Consider the following 22373-nt stretch of genomic DNA (forward strand, 5'->3'; position numbering starts at 1 on the left):
ACCACTTTTCTCAATTTTATTTTTTGATTATTTTTTTCTGTTAAGGGGGATATGGCATGTGTGTGTATGGTCTTGGTCATCCGACACAAGCGTGTATGCGAGCCAGTCAGTCAGTGAGCGAGTGTGAGTGGGAGAGCGAGCCAAGTGGGACATTGCGTAGTTTCCCCGGCTAGGGCAGTCAAGTGGACCGACGGCGTCGCTACGGAAGACTTTGCCAGTCTGCACATTTGGCGACCGTGACAGGTAATTTCTCGTGAAATTAATTATACGAGAAATTATCACAAAAAAAAAATCGAATCAAGAAAAGCAAACAAAAGCGTTCACGTCGAACAAATTTTGATCACAAATGCTTAAAAATCAGACACTTCCTTAATTACCCATAGCGAAAAACACTGCGAAAAAATGGGTAGCTCGTAGTTGAAGCAAAAAAGTAACACAGTCGGATGATTTTCGAAAGCTATTTTGTGCAAAGTGGAAAATAAGAAAACATAGTGCCGTATGTGATAGAGAACTCGTGTTTTTGCAAATGAGCAGAAAGTGTTTTATGAAATAGTGCCGAAATAAGAATGATGATGAAATAATAAGCGAATCGTAAGGACAGCATAGTTATGCTCACAATTTCAAGCGGGTTGAGAGGACAGCTTGAAATTGGAAGGCGAGTTGAGAGGACAGCCTAAACTTATTGATAAAAAAATCAAGCGAGTTGAGAGGACAGCTTGAAATTTGAAGGCAAGTTGAGAGGACAGCCTAAACGCATTGCATAAATGAAAAACAAGCGTGTTGAGAAAACAGCTTGAAATACATTTAAAAATCACACCAATAAGCGAGTTGAGAGGACAGCTTGGTGATCAAGCGGGTTGAGACGACAGCTTGAAATAAATGTGAAAAACACCAATAAGCGAGTTGAGAGGACAGCTTGGTGATCAAGCGGGTTGAGAGGAAAGCTTGAAATAAATGTGAAAAACACCAATAAGCGAGTTGAGAGGACAGCTTGGTGATCAAACGAGTTGAGAGGACAGCTTGAAATAAAAAAATACCAATGAGCGGGTTGAGAGGGCAACTTGAAATAAATTCAAAAAATAACACCAATAAGCGAATTGAGAAGACAGCTTGGTGATCAAGCGGGTTGAGAGGAAAGCTTGAAATAAATAGAAAAAGCACCAACTAACGAGTTGAGAGGACAGCTTGGTTAACAAGCTGGTTGAGAGGAGAGCTTGAAATAAATAAAACAAAACCCAAAAGAGGGTTGAAAGGACAGGTTGGAAGAAAAAAAAATCATCTTATAATGATTTGTGAGGACAATTTAAAGAAAAAACTCGTGAAATAAATAAGGAGAACATCTATGAGAGGATGAAAACAAAAGGGAACAGCTTGGAGTTTCAATTAAAGTGAATTGAAAGCACAGCTTGAAAACTTATAGGTGAGTTGAGAAGGCAGCCGGAACGTGTTGAAATAACAGCTTGAGACAAGAAAAGTTTATGGAGCGTGTCGGTTTAAACAGATTGTTCAAATTTCAAGTAAATTTAAATTGCTACTGGAAATCTTAAAGCGTATTGTGAGGATAGTTTCGGAATCTACACAAACTCGTAATGAATCAGATGAAAAGTAAGCTTTAGAAAGGAATAAACAATTATGGAAGTCGAGGACTCGAGGAACAGCTGGAACAAATTATTTAAATTTGTCCAGTTTGTTGGGAACACAACTAATTGATACAAATGATATGAATTCCAAGCGAGTCCAAGAAGACAACTTTAAACTACAACTTGGTGTTGAGAGATCAGCTTTGGTATCTCATAGAAATTATAACCAAACGAGGTGAGGAGACAGCTTGAGATGAATGTGAATAATGATGCAAATCGAGAATTACTTGGATACAATGTTTTGAATTCCAGTTGAATGGACAACTTGAAAATAAAAAAGAGAGGATTGCAGGAGCACTGTGACGAATTTAAGTCATGCAAATAGTTAAAAAAGCTTGGAAGCTTCATAGAACAACTTGAAAGCAAGTTAAGAATGTTATTTAAGATGATTAATACGATATTTCTTGAGAGCGAATCAATAAAGGTAAGTTATTGTTCATGCGAAGAAAGTGAGAATTCGGAACATAAAAATGAATTATAAATTTCATAAAATGGTCGAATCTCAAATAATATAAGCCAAATTTGTCAAAATAGCAATTAAAGCTCGCAGATATTCGTTGATAATTTTTCCATCTCGGAATTTCTAGAACATGCATTTAAAAAAATCCAGTTAAAAAAAATATGGATTTCCCAGCGTAAATGTGTAATCATTACATTTTATTACAGTTTTATAGATAACGTTTACCAAGTTTTAGCTTCATAAAACGTTAACAAAAACAATCAAAAAATGTAAACAATGGTTTGGAGGCAAGGCTTAAGACCTTTGTGGCCCAATAAGCCTCTAAATTGTGTTTTTTTTTTGTTTTTCTTGCAAATCTTTCTTGTGCTTGAAGGTACTGCATGAGCCTGTTGTTGTATATCAAACAACTTTTTTTTTGTAATTTTTACATTTTTATAGGACAGGAGGGGGATGTGTGTATGGTCTTGGTCATCCGACACAAGCGTGTATGCGAGCCAGTCAGTCAGTGAGCGAGTGTGAGTGGGAGAGCGAGCCAAGTGGGACATTGCGTAGTTTCCCCGGCTAGGGCAGTCAAGTGGACCGACGGCGTCGCTACGGAAGACTTGGCCAGTCTGCACAGCATGTTTCATATCTTTAAAAACGATACTATACTTTTATGAACGTAAAACATGGTTGTATAAATTTATTAGCCTGCTTTAAATTTGATTTAAAAATCGATTTTGTCTCTGTTTAGGATTTTATGCTTTGGAGTCCTACATTGATCAGTCTTTATTTTGACTGTTTTAATGCGTTTTCTTGATCATAAACTAAGCTTGCCAGATTGCCCGGTTTTATCCGGGTTTGCCCGGATATTTGATGCAAAATTTCGAGAAAGTCCGGTCCGGTCCGGTTGCCCGGATATCGCGAAAAAAGTCCGGATATTGCCCGGATTTTTTCACAATTTTCACAAAAAAACCGAAAAAAAAATCAAAGTTTTTGAGTAAGTTTCAGCAAAATCGATTAACGGTATGGAAATTTTCAACGGTTGTTTCAAATAATTTTGCTGATTTACTTTTATAAACCTTTAAATATTTAAGTGTTCCAAAAAATTTTTTGAAGTCTGCAACAGGGTTCCGAAAATCAATCAAAACAAACACTCAGGATGCGTTTCCTGTTGGAAACATTCTGATTGTATAATGGGATAGCGCCTCTCGCAACTGCTTCGCCTGGCTGGTATGCAATCTCGATCAGCGCTCCTATCAGCTATGCAAACCGAGTCGCATCATTCAGAATCATCGGTTTAGCAAACAACGCATATCGGAGATGAGGGAGATACAAACTGATCCATTCTGAATGTAGCTCGCTCAGCATCTGCCTGAATTATATGAAATTCAAAATTATTTTTTGCAGGACGAGAAAAATCAAACAGTTGTGCGGGACACCATAAATTCTCAGTAGTTTTAACGTGACGGACGACAGTTTAATAAGAGAACTTGTAAAAATTGAAAAACACGGCGAAAGTGAACATCTTTCCCTCACAAACACAACTACAATTTGATTTTGATCATACTGATGTTAAAAAACGTTATAACAACAAATAAATTTATTAATTTGCTATGTATCAAATCGAACAAAATACGCCAATGATCGGCTTCATGTATCACTCACTCACTGCCTGATCCATTCACTCCTGATCGAAGACCAACATGATTCGCCATATGCATTGCGCATTGATGAGATTCCAATTTGATGATGGTGCTGCACTGTTTTGACAGCAAGCATCGTGCGAGGTGGTCTGTATGTTAGCGATGAATTGAACGATCGATGATCGGGTAGGTCCAGTAGCAATCAATAACGAAACCCGACCGCTGTACGTTCAGATGCGAAGTGCAATCAGAAACATTCATTGAAAATGAGTGATATTCGGAACACTGGTCTGCAATTACATTAATGAAACATTAAAGTCTGCTTCATTTAATATTGGAACAAATTCTTTTGCTCATTGTGGCGCTCCTAGTGGACGGATTTGGAAACTTTTTTCACCCACGTGTCGGGAAATTCATTACCTTTCACCATGTATTTATGCCATAACACCAAACGATAGCATTTTGTAAACAACCGCCATGGAAGCCGAACGGAGAGATCAAATTGTGCACAGTTTTCTTACGAGTACGAGTACGAGAATTTCTTCGAAACAGCAATGAATAATTTTTTTAATTTTTTTTTATGAAAGAGTAAAGAAAATGCTACAAAAAACAAATTATGAATTCGTTAATAAATGACTGAACTACACGCAATTGTTTGTGTTCCAATATTAAATGAAGCAGACTTTACATCCGTCGAACTTGGTCAGCACTTGGTCGTACAGCTTTCGAGCACGGATTCTGGCCACATTGTTCTGCTTCAGCGTCCGATTTGGCTGTTTGCTGGCTCGGAATGACCTTATTCCTTCCCGGAGACGAATTCTTCGCACCGTACTGTGAGCGGCCTGGAACTTATTGGCCAAATCGCGGTCTGAAAAATTGGGATTCCTCTTGACGGTCTTGATGACTTTCCCACGCAGTTTCCGGTCGACAGTTCCACTCCAACGCTTCGAATGCGGCTTCCGAGCCGTCGTCAATGTTTCCTTGTACTGCTTGATAACACGCCATACGGTATTTCTGGGCATTTTAAGCTGTTTAGCTAGCTTCGATGCCGACAACAATGGATTTTCAAGCAAACTGTGCACAATTTGATCTCTCCGTTCGGCTTCCATGGCGGTTGTTTACAAAATGCTATCGTTTGGTGTTATGACATAAATACATGGTGAAAGGTAATGAATTTCCCGACACGTGGGTGAAAAAAGTTTCCAAATCCGTCCACTAGGAGCGCCACAATGAGCAAAAAAATTTGTTCCAATATTAAATGAAGCAGACTTTAATTTAATTTTTTTTTTGCATTTTTTCTTTGCATTTCTATATAATAATACCTAAATTTTGCCCGGTTTTTGCCCGGTTTTTGAATTTGAAAAATTGAAATCCATGCCCGGATTTTGCCAGGTTTTTTTGAAAATATGCCCGGAATTGCTAGGCCCGGATGGGAGTGGACAAAATTCTGGCAACCTTATCATAAACTATACAAAACACCTTCTGAATTTATGTGTTTCTTGTTTTAGATTTCTTCGCGGTCCAAAAAAACAACATTGCAGTCCTTAATGTGTTAAGGCTGAACAACACATTTTCATATGTGATGAAAGAAATTAGAGAAACATGAACTATCAAAGAACGAAAGAACATAAGCCGTAAATATCATGAAAATTTCGAAAAAGATACAACGGCTCACCGACAGGACTTGAACCTGCAATCTCCGCTTCGGTACAACGGCGCGTTAGCCAATTCCACCACGGTGAACGTGATGGAACCGGCGAACACGAGCAATCGAGCTCTGCCGATCAACTGCTGGACCATCTATATACATGGTGTTTCGATAGATGGTCCAGCAGTTGATCGGCAGAGCTCGATTGCTCGTGTTCGCCGGTTCCATCACGTTCACCGTGGTGGAATTGGCTAACGCGCCGTTGTACCGAAGCGGAGATTGCAGGTTCAAGTCCTGTCGGTGAGCCGTTGTATCTTTTTCGAAATTTTCATGATATTTACGGCTTATGTTCTTTCGTTCTTTGATAGTTCATGTTTCTCTAATTTCTTTCATCACATATGAAAATGTGATCATTTTCAGGTACAAAGATGTACCAAGAGATTTCATAACATCAGTATTGATTTCAACAGAGCAACACCTCCCTGTGTAACTGGTCTGCTCGGAACCTTGAGCGGCACTGATTGCTTCTTCATCTGACCGTAAGTTGCGGCAAACCCGAAGCAATCGACCATGTGCTCGCTCGGCTAAAATCCCGAGTCGATGGGTGGGGTTAGAGAAACAAGAGAGATCAATAGAGGGAAAGATCACATGCGGGATATACATGGTGTTTCGATAGATGGTCCAGCAGTTGATCGGCAGAGCTCGATTGCTCGTGTTCGCCGGTTCCATCACGTTCACCGTGGTGGAATTGGCTAACGCGCCGTTGTACCGAAGCGGAGATTGCAGGTTCAAGTCCTGTCGGTGAGCCGTTGTATCTTTTTCGAAATTTTCATGATATTTACGGCTTATGTTCTTTCGTTCTTTGATAGTTCATGTTTCTCTAATTTCTTTCATCACATATGAAAATGTGATCATTTTCAGGTACAAAGATGTACCAAGAGATTTCATAACATCAGTATTGATTGCTGAACAACAATTAAAATCGAAATATGGACAATGATTCTGCAGGGACTAAAGTTTTTAAAATTACTAATAAAATTTTAACGACAAAACCAAATGCAATTTGACTTCAGTCGATTTCCTAGGCCCTCACATTATTCCCCTTTTATTTTTTCCTTTAAACTTTACTATTAAATAGAGTTTCTAGCATTTTTTTTAGACTGGCTTACTCTTGGAAAATGTCCCTGTTTTTTAAATATCAAAAATTTACCTCAAACTACAAAAAAACCTACACCAAAACTATACACTTAGAGCAAGTTCACTCGTGTTGGAAAAAAGTGGTAGAAATTTTGACACTTTAAGTACATTTTGAAAACTTCATTATGCAAAAACATCTTCAAGATCTGCGTCCTTCAAGTATTTTTACAACACGTGTTCTATTTCCGCATGCTGTGATGCAAAAATATCAATATTTCTTTCACATACCTACGGCTGAAATAGAAACAATGCTGTAAAAAAATACAACGCCCAAAGATCTTGAAAACATGTTTGCATGGCAGAATTTCAAAATGTCAAAATTTCTACCACTTTTTCTAACACCAGTGAACTTGCTCTTACTCTTTACGAGCCTTCGAAAGAATATATCTAGCGTAACATTTCATAAGAGCGAAACAAGCAATTAGCTCGAAACGAGAAAAACGCGTTTGAAAATTCGGAAACACCTATTCAAATCCTATTTAAAAAGTCGACCACTTTTTGTTCAACAAAATAAAAAATGTGCATTATATTCACTTATTGTTCGATGGTTATCCAGAACTTTAACTTTTTTCACTTAATTTCAGAGATTTTCGAGTTTCGCCCTTTTATTGTTTTCGATTTTAGTTGCGCCTGCAAGTTTCGCCGTTTTTGTTTTGGTTTCGAAGTTTTGCCCATTCGTCCTACACGCAAAAACAAATTAGGTAATTTTGTCACACACGGTCAACTCAGTAACGCCTATTGGCTCTACACGAATAGAAAAATTCACTCCATTTTGAATAGGCGTAACTTCACGTTCCAACGAAAATGCATCAACAGGAAGTTTCGCCCAATTGAATTTTATCAATTTTTTGAAAGTTTTAAGTAATGAAGAGATTAACCACCGTAATTTTTGTTTGTTACTTTTGATTTATCGGCCTAGCGGTGAAAAGTGATGTCCTTTTTAGTAGGGACATCTAAAGATTATGAAATTTTTTTTTATATAGATGGATAGAAGGTTAGAAGAAATGAAAGATGGTGAAAATGAGCGGGTAGAATTTGTTTAGAAGCATTACCATCACATACCAAATTTTTTGTTCCTCATTTCTTCTAACCTTCTATCCATCTATATATAAAAAAAATTTCATAATCTTTAGATGTCCCTACTAAAAAGGACATCACTTTTCACCGCTAGGCCGATAAATCAAAAGTTTTAAGTAATTTTAAAATGAAATCGCGTTTGATAGGTAAAGTGCAACCGCGTGCATCCGGAATAACCGTTAACTCGATTTGTTTACATTTGGCAGTTTCGCCCTTTTTAAATGTTACGCTAGATATATTTCAAGATTTTTAGATAATATTTTTACTTACATTTTAAGTTTTCAAAAACAAATCAAGTTTTTCCCAATTTGAAACTCAAATTATAGGTTTTTAAACGTAAAAAAAAATGAAATATTTCAAGCGTGAAAATTTCCTAAAAATTACACACAAATTTAATGTGATTAATAAACAATATTAGTTGGATAAACTAAGCCCAGGAAAAAACTACCTAATCAGACCTTGAGTGTCTATTTGGCACTCATCGCCATCGCCATATCTCTCTTGTTCCTCAACCGATTTTTTATAAATTTACAGTTTTGGAAACCTCGTAATCTAACTCATATATGTTTTTCAGACATCATACACCTACATCACTTCAGTTTTCCGTTATTGAAAGTCTAAGAAAAAAAGAAAAAACCTGCTTCGGAAAAATACTGTTAATCAGCTACCTAGGAATACCATACGTACTCTTTTAAGAGTAGGGGAGAGTGGGGTATCGTAGGCCATGGGGAAACGTGGGCCACTTTTAATATCTCAGATGTGTGTTGAGATAAAAATCTCAAACCAACTGTGATCGTCGTCACTTTGCGTGAGCATATATTCCTATATATTGTTGACTGAAATACGCATCATATGCTTCTTTTATTTATCAAGCTAAAAAAAGTTAGAAAAATTTACTTACATAATTAAAAAAGCATCCGCTAATTTCATCGATAGGGACCCTAAAGTGCATAACAAAAATATGCTCATACGCTTATGATCTTAGTTTTGTCATGATCTTTCACATGGAAAAGGAATTTTTGATGAAACATCAATAAGTCACACAAACGCAACCAATTTTCAAATCATAGCTTGTGGGGAATCATGGGCCACACATCTTGAATCACCTATATTTTTATGTTTTTATACGCATTCAGAACCTCAAATACGTTTCACCTATCTGTAAAGTTTTCTTATGCCAAATGAAGAGTTATGAAAAATATTTTGTCCATCCTATATAAAAAATTATGCCAATACGTTCGCGAGCCAGGTTTTGGAATCTATGCGATCATACACGTAAAAAATTATAAACAGTTTTCCATGTGTTTTTCTTCATTATTTTAATGGAATGGTTCCAAAATTTGCATGCATATTTACTGGATTTTAGGGTAGACTTTGAACCAATCTAACCCTAATTTGGCAAGGTTTTAGAATAAAATTGCCTGGACTTGCTCAGACCGGGGGTACTCGCGGAAAAATATCTAGTAAGTCTCCAGTTTTGGTTATTGATTTTCATTTTGAATGATCATTGGTATATAGTACTGCTTCGAACCTTGGTGTTGCATTCCAATCTAAAATGGGATTAATTTTCCATATTCGAAACTCTTGATTTCGGAATATGAAAAGAAAATATTTAAAATTCAAACCATATTAAAGTTTGGATATAAAATTTGTATACTCAGTTTATATGCAGAGTTGAAACATAAGAAGTTTCATAAGTCAAGAATTGAAAAATGTGAAACAATGTCATAAATCACAATATTATTTAAATTCACAAGTTCAATTAAGAAAAAAAGAAAAATAATCATATAGAAACCATAAGCTTAGAACCAAATTGAACATTTCTAGTTAAGGATTCTGATACTAATTTCGCTTTTTGGTCTCAAATTCATAGGGTTTCTTAGATGGAGTTTAAATTCAGGTTCAAAGTGCAAAATTTAGACTTTGATTTTCAATCCAAGGTTTGTTTTCAGATTTAACTAAAATTGAAGCTTTATAATCAATATTAAAAGATCAATGTTTAAATTTCATTCAGGATTCAAACAGAAGGAGATCGCAGTTTCATAACTTCAATTCTTGATTCAAAATTAAAATTTTAAATTCAATCTAAGTCAGCTAAGAAACGCAAACCTGGTGTTTGCATTGAAGATTAGCCGAACTAGTAATCTAAAGAATACAATTCTGCACATGCGTTGGCAAAACTTCGGTGAATCCGTTCACCCATGGTGAATTATCTACAATACATGCATACATACATTTAAATTTTCTCAACGCAAATTTGTGTGATAATTCAAATATTTACACTTTTATATATGGAAAAAGAGTGGCAATTTGTTAAGCTAAATCTTCAGCTTTTAATTTCGTAAGTACCCTTAGAAAGCGCGGCGAAAAGGGATCCAAAATCAACCTCCCAAATTCACCTAACAGTGTTGATTAGATAACTGGTCTTCGATTTAACACCTTATTGAAACTTTCTACCTAAAAATTTGAAAAATTTCGAGACCAATATTTTTTTTTTCAAAAAGTACGGTCAAAAAAAGGAAGTTTAAAACATGAATCTCTGTGAAAAAAGGTTTTCTTGATTTATGATGTATATTTAGCCAACAAGTTAAGCTGAATTTTTGGCTTGTTTCTATCGCTGCGAACGTATCCACCATTGTAATAGCGTTAAGCAAGACCTAAATTAAATGCCTGTTTACTTTTTTTTTTGTTTTTCTTTAACAAATATACGAAAACCTCCTTCTACTCGTTGTAATGATCTAAGCCACGTGACTGTGCCAATTAATGTTCCAATTCACACACGTGTTCAGCAATCTGGCAAAACAAACATCTAACAGATCCCATCGAACGAATGAATGAATGAATGAATGAATGTAGGTTCGAATACTAACTCTCTGGTGACTAAACCTGGATAAGCGGCCATTGTGAGAAAGAAATATTCATTACCAAGCAGGAACTTATGTAGGTACGTTCCCTTTCTCGGATGGCTTGGAATTTCGCTGTTAAGCGTCACGCTGCAGTAAGTACGACAATTAGCCAGCCTATCGCCCGAATGCTGACAAGATGCTAATGAGAGGGGAAAACAAATGCTTGCGAAGGTTGGTATGATTTAATTGATGTTTGTACAAGGGCCTATATGGGAAAGTGCCCAAGTGAAATGGAACCCTCTGATTTCCGCCGAAGATCGACCTCCACGCGTTGCTAGTTATAGCTATATATGTATGAGGTCAGAGCTGCTGCGTGAAGGTCGACCCATTGACCCAAAAGACGCTATTGCGTGATAGGAGTACACTCCAAGTAGCTAATGAGGTTTGAAGTAATGGATGTTAGACATTGAATCACAATTGACAGTGGGTTATGTGTACTCACTCAATGATGTGTGAACAAAAGTGCCTTCTGGATAGTAATTAACAAATTATCGAAACGATATGGCTTGAAATTTGAAATTTTCTCACATGCTTGTAAAAGCATTTTTTTTAATAATTTCAGGGTCGATTTTGAAAGAGAAAAATTTAACCTCCCCTGGGATAATTTTTAAAATTAATCTCCAAAAAATAATTAAAGGGAACAAATTAAAAATTGCCTTTTTGTACTTTTCATAATTTTTGTCATTTTAATCATTTTTGTCATTTTTGTCATTTATTTCATTTTTGTCATTATTGTCATTTTTGTCATTTTTTGTCATTTTTGTCATTTTTGTCATTTTTGTCATTTTTGTCATTTTTGTCATTTTTGTCATTTTTGTCATTTTTGTCATTTTTGTCATTTTTGTCATTTTTGTCATTTTGTCATTTTTGTCATTTTTGTCATTTTTGTCATTTTTGTCATTTTTGTCATTTTTGTCATTTTTGTCATTTTTGTCATTTTTGTCATTTTTGTAATTTTTGTCATTTTTGTAATTTTTGTAATTTTTGTCATTTTTGTCATTTTTGTCATTTTTGTCATTTTTGTCATTTTTGTCATTTTTGTCATTTTTGTCATTTTTGTCATTTTTGTCATTTTTGTCATTTTTGTCATTTTTGTCATTTTTGTCATTTTTGTCATTTTTGTCATTTTTGTCATTTTTGTCATTTTTGTCATTTTTGTCATTTTTGTCATTTTTGTCATTTTTGTCATTTTTGTCATTTTTGTCATTTTTGTCATTTTTGTCATTTTTGTCATTTTTGTCATTTTTGTCATTTTTGTCATTTTTGTCATTTTTGTCATTTTTGTCATTTTTGTCATTTTTGTCATTTTTGTCATATTTGTCATTTTTGTCATTTTTGTCATTTTTGTCATTTTTGTCATTTTTGTCATTTTTGTCATTTTTGTCATTTTTGTCATTTTTGTCATTTTTGTCATTTTTGTCATTTTTGTCATTTTTGTCATTTTTGTCATTTTTGTCATTTTTGTCATTTTTGTCATTTTTGTCATTTTTGTCATTTTTGTCATTTTTGTCAGTTTGTCATTTTTGTCATTTTTGTCATTTTTGTCATTTTTGTCATTTTTGTCATTTTTGTCATTCTTGTCATTTTTGTCATTTTTGTCATTTTTGTCATTTTTGTCATTTTTGTCATTTTTGTCATTTTTGTCATTTTTGTCATTTTTGTCATTTTTGTCATTTTTGTCTTTTTTGTCATTTTTGTCATTTTTGTCATTTTTGTCATTTTTGTCATTTTTGTCATTTTTGTCATTTTTGTCATTTTTGTCATTTTTGTCATTTTTGTCATTTTTGTCATTTTTGTCATTTTTGTCATTTTTGTCATTTTTGTCATTTTTGTCATTTTTGTCATTTTTGTCATTTTTGTCATATTTGTCATTTTTGTCATTTTTGTCATTTTTCTCATTTTTGTCATTTTTGTCATTTTTGTCATTTTTGTCATTTTTGTCATTTTTGTCATTTTTGTCAGTTTGTCATTTTTGTCATTTTTGTCATTTTTGTCATTTTTGTCATTTTTGTCATTTTTGTCATTTTTGTCATTTTTGTCATTTTTGTCATTTTTGTCATTTTTGTCATTTTTGTCATTTTTGTCATTTTTGTCATTTTTGTCATTTTTGTCATTTTTGTCATTTTTGTCATTTTTGTCATTTTTGTCATTTTTGTCATTTTTGTCATTTTTGTCATTTTTGTCATTTTTGTCATTTTTGTCATTTTTGTCATTTTTGTCATTTTTGTCATTTTTGTCATTTTTGTCATTTTTGTCATATTTGTCATTTTTGTCATTTTTGTCATTTTTCTCATTTTTGTCATTTTTGTCATTTTTGTCATTTTTGTCATTTTTGTCATTTTTGTCATTTTTGTCAGTTTGTCATTTTTGTCATTTTTGTCATTTTTGTCATTTTTGTCATTTTTGTCATTTTTGTCATTTTTGTCATTTTTGTCATTTTTGTCATTTTTGTCATTTTTGTCATTTTTGTCATTTTTGTCATTTTTGTCATTTTTGTCATTTTTGTCATTTTTGTCATTTTTGTCATTTTTGTCATTTTTGTCATTTTTGTCATTTTTGTCATTTTTGTCATTTTTGTCATTTTTGTCATTTTTGTCATTTTTGTCATTTTTGTCATTTTTGTCATTTTTGTCATTTTTGTCATTTTTGTCATTTTGTCATTTTTGTCATTTTTGTCATTTTTGTCATTTTTGTCATTTTTGTCATTTTTGTCATTTTTGTCATTTTTGTCATTTTTGTAATTTTTGTCATTTTTGTAATTTTTGTAATTTTTGTCATTTTTGTCATTTTTGTCATTTTTGTCATTTTTGTCATTTTTGTCATTTTTGTCATTTTTGTCATTTTTGTCATTTTTGTCATTTTTGTCATTTTTGTCATTTTTGTCATTTTTGTCATTTTTGTCATTTTTGTCATTTTTGTCATTTTTGTCATTTTTGTCATTTTTGTCATTTTTGTCATTATTGTCATTTATGCCATAGATTTGAAATTACATGATGTTCTCGGAATGTGACCTGGTCAGGTTTTTCTGCAAAAAGGTTCACTTTTGAAAACAGAACTTTCACCAGACAGAAAAATTAACGAGGCATGTCGACTTTGATCTTCTTGGAACCCATATCGTGCCATAAATCAACAACTGTACGAGACCAATATGGTAAAAAATAAGTAAACTTATTGTCGATCATCTGGATGATCATCGTTACTTGCCATTTTGCCAATCGGAGGCCGGCCTAAGTCAAGTGATACGTAATTCTTCGGCCCAATACCTGTGGGAGATAAGATCAATGAGCTGACACATCTGTTGGAACTATGGGAACGTTTCCATCAATCGGGTTGCGTTCAAAAGACCTAACATAGTTGTCCCACTAAATGGAGTTTCAAAAATCATATGGATAGTACAAAGAGTACAAAAAAACGTTAGAGGAACTTGGCGTAAAATAAAAAGTTATCTTTTAAGCTTTAATAAAGTAACATTGTGTGGATTCAAAGTGCATTGAAAGGAAACGTACATATAGGCAGGAAAAGGAAAACCACAGTTCCTATAAGTCATCATCCTATCGGGGGAACTAGGACAAACGAAATTAGGTACCTACCTTATGGTCCCATGCTAGCTAGTGACAATGAAAAAAGTTGGTGAATGAAGGTCCAGAAATGTATCTTATTGGAAAGTTTCGAAGAACTTATATGATACATAACGTCGTGACGTGAAATTGCGGATTTTGCGGGTTCCATTACAACTTGAAGCGATGAAACGTCAACATTCATATTCATCCATCAAAAACATTTCAACTAAGCTATAGCTTAGCTTGTTTGACTACTCATATCCACATTAAGTTATTGAACGCAAAGCGCAACAAAATCATTTTATTTAAATTACAGTAACTTACCTAGTACATTAGATTTTCATAAGTAACTATTGCTGGCGTGGCTAAGCAGAACAAGTTCCACATTGCCAATGGTTGCTACTCCTTAATTAATCAAGGCCATCAATATTATGCAAGGTCCAGTAGAATGGTGCTTGGGATTAGCATTATATTCTCAATGTACAAAACTGATGCTCTCCCATTTTAAAAATGATCAGATTTGCCTTTTTTCTATTTGAGCTAGCTTATTTTCCTTGCTAGCATTTCTGTTTCACCAACGAAGCTATGATATGTCCCATGATTAATTTACAGGCTTACTAACTAAGCAAAACTCATCCCCCAATATTTTCAGAAAACAAATCTGTCTTCTATGTACATTGAATTAGTGAAAGATGACGAATCAATAAAACTAACCAGTTCACTGAAACTTAAGCAAAAGCCATGCCATTGCTTGAACTTTATTGATATAATTTTGTATTTCAAACTTTCTAAGATCTATTTGTAATCCGTTGATCTCAAGTAACACAGATCACCCAGGAACACAGCTCATTTTAAGACGGTTTAATTATAGTCATGCAAAATGCTTATATTCTTGTTTCGACCATATGTCTACAGATAGTTTTGAAAACGCTAATAGAGCTTTTAGTTTTTTTTGAAAGAGTTATGAATGCTCTGTTTAAACTATAACAAAACACAAACGTAGAAGTTTGCTCCAAGTTTTCTTTTTCATGTTCTATAATAGCACTCAGTGCTTGATTATTAAACCGCCATAAAACTTATAGAAAATAGATTAGATTAGATAGCACAAATTTGAATTGGAATTCTCATTTTTACACATTTTTTATAAGTTATGTGTGTTGGTTTTTAGTTAAAGGGCAAAAATAGTAAGAAATTTTTCATTCATTCAAGATGGCGGCTTCCGCTTTTATTTCCAAAGCTGTAATTTACTGAAAATATCATGACACCTTCACATTCTGGTTATTAGTTGAAAGTGATAAATGAGTAGAAGTCGAATTCCCTTGTCCGTTGCCATCTTAAATTCCAATATGGCGGCTATAACGCAACTTGAAAATACTTTAACTTACTGAAAATCGTATAAAACCCTTAGAATATAGGTATTAGTTGAAAGAGATCAACCAGTAGAAGTCGATTTCTTTATCTGACGCCATCTTGAAATCCTTGGTGGCTTCCACAAAACTTGAAAATTCTGTTGATCAGTGAAAATCGCATAAAACTCCCACATTATGGGTATTGAGTGAAAGTACCAAACAATTAGAAGTCCAATTTTGCTATCAGACGCCATCTTGAAATCCAACATGGCGGCTTCCGCTGAACTTTAAAATAAATTTAGTTACTGAAATCAAATGAAATTCCTCAATATGAGTATTGGGTGCACGGAATAACTAGAAGAAGTGGAATTTGACTACCTGAAGCCATCATAAATCCAAGATGGTGGCTTTCGTTTTGCTTTTCAAAGCTATAAATTACTGAAAATCTAATGAAACTTCCACAATACGGGGTATAAGGTGAAAAGACTAAACGAGTAGAATTTGAATTTCGCGCTCTCTGACGCCATCTTGAAATCCAAGATGGTGGATTTCGCTGAGCTTTAAATGCTGTAAATGACAAAAAATCGAACTAAACCGTAACTATATGGGTACTGGTTGAAAAGGCTAAGCTATCTTGGCTTTCAAGATAGCGTCGGACAACAAAATTCGACTTCTAATCGTGTAGCCCTTTCACCCAATACCCCGTATTGTGGATGTATCATGAGGCTTTCCGCCATATTGGACTGATGCTGGCGTCAGATAGCGAAATACGACTTCTTCTAGTTACCCATAATGTGGGAGTTTCATGCGGTTTTCTGTGGTTAATATCATTTTAAAAGTTTAGTGGAAGCCACCATTTCGGATTTCAAGATGGCGTCAGATAGCGAGATTCGACTTCTACTCGTTTAGCCCTTGCACCCAATATCAATATTGTTGGGGTTTCAGTGATTGTAAGTCATTTACAACATTATGAAGTTCAGCGGAAGCCGCCATCTTGGATTTAAAGATGGCGTCAGACAACGAAATTTGGCTTCAACTCATGGTTGATTTCACTGGTCATACACAACCAATCCTATTTCTTTCAAAAATTCTGTCCTTATTTACTGTATTAATGATTAACAACTCAGAAATAAGGAACTCACCCTAAGCGTGTAATTGGTTGGCTTGCGAGAGAAACGTCAAATTATATGGCCTTCATAAAACCATTATAAAAATAATAAGCCATAATTAAGCATTAAATTTACTAACGCCATGTTGGTTGCAAAATCGAAGGGCACAAAATGACACCATGTTGATGGATTCACAATGCAAGTATTTGAAAAAAAAATTTCAGGCCTATTTTCCATCAATTTCATCATGATCAGAAATTAAAAAAGTGTATTTCCTAACGGGCTGAAACTTGAAAAAGTAAAAAAAAGCATTTTAAAATTTTCATGCCGAAAGCTAAAAATCAGTCACTGGAGGGGCATAATACCCCAAGCAACAAAAAGTCTCATATTTACTAAACTCGTGTCTCCAAAGTTCGAATTCCACTGAACAAAGGTTCCAAAGGGAATTGGTACCGAGTTTTCTCAAATGTGAGCATGAAAGTTACAAAAGATTCCTGAAATAGCCTTCTATGGACTTGAAGTTCCAAAAAGTTCTTCAAATAGCTTTTTTGTGACATGTCAATCGCATCCACACAGTATAAAATTACAAATTAGGTCTCAAATAGCCTTCTGTGGACTTCAAGTTCCAAGAAGTTCCTCGAATAGCCTTTTTTATGAGTCAATCGCACCCACACTGTATAAAAGTTACAAATAAGGTCTCGAATAGCCTTCTGTGAACTTCAAGTTCCAAGAAGTTTCTAAAATAGCCTTTTTTGTGACATGTCAATCGCATCAACACAGTATAAAAGTTACAAATTAGGTCTCAAATAGCCTTCTGTGAACTTCAAGTTCCAAAAAGTTTCTCAAATAGCCTTCTGTGAACTCAAGTTCCAAGAAGTTCCTCAAATAGCCTTTTTTGTGACATGTCAAACGCATCATTCAGAATAAAAGTTACAAATTGGGTCTCAATAGCCTCATATGGACTCGAAGTTCCAAAAAGATCCTCAAATAGCTTTTTTTTTTAGACATATCCGCCATTTCATGAATATGAGATGTGAACGAACATCCAAAAAGGGCATATAATAAATAAATCATTTTTTGGAGCTTGGAAATTGTTGAAATGTATAATTGATATTGAAACTTCAACTCAGAACAACTTAAAGCTAACTCGCAAATGATTATTTTTGAAAAAGAAAATATGTTGACTTTAAAAAATTTCGTCCAACTGTATTTACTTACCACGAACTTATCACACATTGAAAGGCACTTGAAGCAATTCATTAATTAAATATCAAGATAAACTAAAGAATTTGTATAATTTTTAGCTGTAAACATGGAATTCCATTTTTTTAAACCGATATTATTTTAACGGATGATTGATTTCTACGCCATTTCGTAATGTTTCTTAGTCATAATCAACATTCTTCTTTGCTGCTGGCTGCTGGCTGCCCTTGCGGGTATTCTAGGAAGCTAATAACCACTTCGAATTTTAGCTGCCGGTAAGGCAATATCTAGGCGTAGCGTCGTGGCAGCGTGTTTGGCTATCATCTCGGAGGATCGGGTTCAAATCTGGTACCAGGACTAGTTTTTTCCATGAGGTCGATGAATTGCTTGAGTAAGCGAAACAAATAATTGTGTAGCAGAACTGGCGTACATGCTGGCATGTATCGAACAAAGTTAAAAACAAAGCAATTAAGTAAGAAATTGAGGGAGGTGATGGGAGGAATAAAGATGGATGCCGAGAAACCGGCAGCACCACATAGGCTGGTGGTGACCAAAGTAAGAGAGGAGAGGAGAATAACTTTTTTGTTTTTGCTGATTAAACGTTTACTTGTGGGCTGAATAGAAGGCCGTCCAAATCTGTAATGGAACTTCAAAGTTTCAATAAGAACTTAAATTTTGGGCTGAATAAAACGAACTTCAGCACATTGATTATGCTGATTAAGCTGTGTTTGACCTTTTTAACGAGACTTTTGGTTGCTTGGATATGGTTTAAAATGTTGGTCACCAAAGCTATTCAAAAGCTATTGCTAAACATATTAGCAATTTTTGATTTTTTTTTTCGATTCTGTGAGTTCTCGGAGTTTTCTTTTTTATTTTTTCCAGCAACCATGATGGTTTATGAATGATAATTGGCGATGGTCGCGCTCTTAGTTCCGGGTAAAGGATTTCTCATGTGTTAAACAGAGGAAGCAAGATTTAAGGATAAATGTGTATGAAATAGTATCTTAAAATTAAGGCGCCCCGTCAAATCCGAAGGTCAATCATGAATCATGAATCCTGTTTTCTCAATCGTGTTGCTACTTTATGTTAGGCAGTTACAAATAATGAGTAACAATCACGTGATGGAAACGTTGTTTCTTTTTAAAGATTTCTTAGACATAAAAAATATAGATAAAGCTTCAGGTTAAGGGCTGCTTCAAATTTATCTCCAGCGAATTTTCCCGAATAAACCTAATCGCTGAAAAGTTCCGTTGCCAAAGATAACGTGAAATGTATAAAATGAGGTTGATTTGCTGTTTGGCGATTGAGTTTCAATTTGATTGCGACATTTATCGCTTTCGAAATGCGTTTGACGACGGGTTTGCTGGTGGCCGCTATTTTGGCCCTCGGCTCTACACAGGATAATCCCCATTGGCTTGCTGGCCGTAATAGCATCGTCCATTTGTTCGAGTGGAAATGGAACGATATCGCCAATGAGTGTGAAAACTTTTTGGCCCCAAGAGGATATGCCGGCGTTCAAGTTTCACCTCCAAGTGAGAATGTGATCGTTCCCAACAGGCCGTGGTGGGAGCGTTACCAGCCAATCTCCTACAGATTAGTCACCCGTTCTGGAAACGAAGCCCAGTTCACTGATATGGTTCGTCGATGCAACAACGTTGGAGTGAGGATTTATGTCGATGCTGTGATCAATCACATGAACGCAGTTAGTGGAACGGGAACTGGTGGATCAACAGCAAATGTCGGAAGCCTCAACTTCCCAGCTGTACCTTATGGACCGGGCGACTTCAATCCGGAATGTCCCATAAGTAACTACAACGATCCTGTTATGGTCCGTAATTGTTGGCTAGTTGGATTGCCCGATTTAAACCAGGGAACCACATGGGTACGGGACAGAATCGTTGATTACATGAACCATTTGATTTCGTTGGGAGTTGCTGGATTCCGTGTTGATGCCGTTAAGCACATGTGGCCAGGAGATCTGCAAGTCATCTTCGGGAGGTTGAACAACCTCAACACCGCTCATGGATTCCCGGCTGGTGCCCGACCTTTCATCACCCAGGAAGTTATTGATTTGGGAGGAGAAGCCATTTCCGTTACTGAATACACTCACTTGGGTACGGTGACCGAATTTAGACATTCTGCTGAAATTGGTCGTGTTTTCCATGGACGTGATTCTCTGCATCATCTGAACAACTGGGGAACCGGTTGGGGATTCTTACCTTCCCATAAAGCTCTAGTGTTTATCGACAACCATGATAATCAACGAGGACACGGTGCCGGTGGTGGTAACATCTTAACATATAAAAATCCAAAGCAATACAAAATGGCTTCAGCATTCATGTTGGCTTATAACTACGGTATTCCTCGAGTGATGAGCTCCTTTGCCTTCACTGATGGAGAACATGGACCACCGATGGACGCCAACCAGAATCTTGTGTCACCTTCCTTCAATCCGGATGGCAGTTGTGGAAATGGATGGGTTTGTGAGCATCGGTGGAGTCAGATCTTCAACATGGTTGAATTCCACAATGCTGTTGCCGGTACTGGAATTAACGATTGGTGGAGCAACGGAAGCAATCAGATTGCATTCTGTCGTGGCGGACGAGGATTCATTGCCTTTAATAACCAGAATACGGATCTGAACCAGAACTTGCAGACATGTCTACCAGCTGGTCAGTACTGTGATGTTATTTCAGGATCGAGAGGAGCCGGATCTTGTTCGGGAACAACGGTTACTGTTGATGGCGCTGGTCGTGCCAACATTTTCATAGGAGCAAACGCAGTAGATGGTGTTCTGGCTATTCATGTGAATTCCCGATTGTAATTCTTATTATGCGAAATAAAAAAAAGTACGTACTCTCTTCCACTTACCAAATATTATTATTCACCGAAGAGCTTCCAGCATTTTGTCCTCATAATATCATGTTACTATATCCAGCTATTCAACTTACAAATCTTAGACCTTTTAGCTGGCGGATTTTCGAACGGAGTCCTGGTCTGGCTTACTAATGTGAGGGTTGCTTGTCATTCTAAGGAGGTTGCAGTGATCATCAAACTTTGATAAATAAATAAACTTATATGTACTTTTTCTTCTGCGGGATTTTAAGCATCTACGGCTTATTCATCCCTCCACGTATTTAGGTATACGATAGGGCGCAGCGAAAAAGCAAAAAAAAAAGCTGAAGAAAACATCAGGTGTCCATGATGAAATTGCCACACACAAAATTGATTAGCAAAATTCGAGTTTCCATCCGAACATCAAATTTTCAGGGATTGAAAAAAACTAATAAAATTCATTTTACCATTTTACTTGTATTTTATTAACAATCCATACGCAAATGCCCGCACCTTGGCCTTAACCCAGGCCATAAGATTCTGCACAACCTGAGAATCAACCGGTTTTTGCATGTAAACCCATACTTTCTTCAGTTCGTCGACTGTCTTCACTACCTTAGGTTGTTTAAGAAGGTGCTGCTTCATAATCGCCCGGTATTTCTTGATGGGGCGGAGCTCCGGAGTGTTGGGAGGGTTGAACATTTTCGACACGAAATTGACCTTATTGTCCGCATACCATTTCATGTACACCTGTCCGTTCATCTTGTCCTGGGTCACAATAGGTGCACTCCCCTTCCCGCATGTGCAGTTGGCTTGCCAAACCTGGAATTTATTCGCAAATTTGGACATCTTCTTAGTGCGGACATGCTCCGGAACGCTGAACTTATCTTTGGCCGTGAAAAACAGGTGTCCTGGGATCTGTTTGAAGTCGGCCTTCACATATGTTTCGTCGTTCATGATCAGCATTCAACTTTCGTCAGCATGTTGAGGTACAACTTCCTGGCACGGGTTTTGACGGACTTGTTCTGCTTCACGTCGCGATTCGGGGCCTTTTGTACCTTGAACGTTCAAAGCCCAGCCTTAGTTTTGGCCTTCTGGACAAAGGGGTAACACGGTTTGTAAAAATTGGTACCAGTAGGATTTTTTTAAAAATTCGTTAATATAATACTTCCGTCTCGGAAATGTCAATCAGGAGGATCCTTAGTAAGATAGAAAAAAGATGTTATAGAATAAAATGCTTAATTTTAAGGATTATTTATTGATCCCTATTGAAACGTATCAATTAGTTATGGCTAGAAAAGCTACTTTAATAACGTTTTTGATTGCCCGGCTGGGCGTTCACTAATGGTCTCCAGGAGTTATCGATTTTGGCGGGACTTTCTTCCCAAACTCTGCTGCACGAGTGGAACTATTGCGACTAGGAAATTATGAACTGTATGATTGAAATTTACTCATTTGATCTGAAAACTGAATTTTACTTTCGGGGAACATCAATTATAAAAAAAATAGAACACAACAACTGGATTTTGATGACGGACCATACATATTTCAAGTTTTATTGAAAGGTTTTGATTTTAGTTTTCAAGGAAAATAATTTTCCCATCATTTTTTGTTTTAATGTTTCAGGTATCGATTGTGTGGATAAACTATGATTGAAAAGGTAAGTACTTGCGCTTTTGTTGGTTTTATTTACAGGTTGTTCGTACACTCGTTGCGGCCGTGATGCTCGGTGGTCGACTCGTTGGGGGACTTGCAGTTGGCGGA

General features: G+C 35.8%; 1 protein-coding gene across 1 annotated transcript; it reads left to right on the forward strand.

Annotated features, from left to right (window-relative positions):
* Positions 1–19092: 19092 nt before the first annotated feature.
* Positions 19093–20657, forward strand: LOC129740344 (alpha-amylase 2-like). The gene has a single exon (XM_055731996.1). It carries the CDS (start codon positions 19117–19119, stop codon positions 20596–20598), a length of 1482 nt encoding a protein of 493 aa, XP_055587971.1. The 5' UTR covers positions 19093–19116; the 3' UTR covers positions 20599–20657.
* Positions 20658–22373: the final 1716 nt, after the last annotated feature.

The sequence above is a fragment of the Uranotaenia lowii genome, chromosome 1 (genome assembly GCF_029784155.1).
Source record: "Uranotaenia lowii strain MFRU-FL chromosome 1, ASM2978415v1, whole genome shotgun sequence".
NCBI lineage: Eukaryota > Metazoa > Arthropoda > Insecta > Diptera > Culicidae > Uranotaenia > Uranotaenia lowii.

Bases quoted from the DNA above. Each gene is read 5' to 3' on its own strand.
- LOC129740344 (XM_055731996.1), top strand. From the start codon at position 19,117: ATGCGTTTGACGACGGGTTTGCTGGTGGCCGCTATTTTGGCCCTCGGC.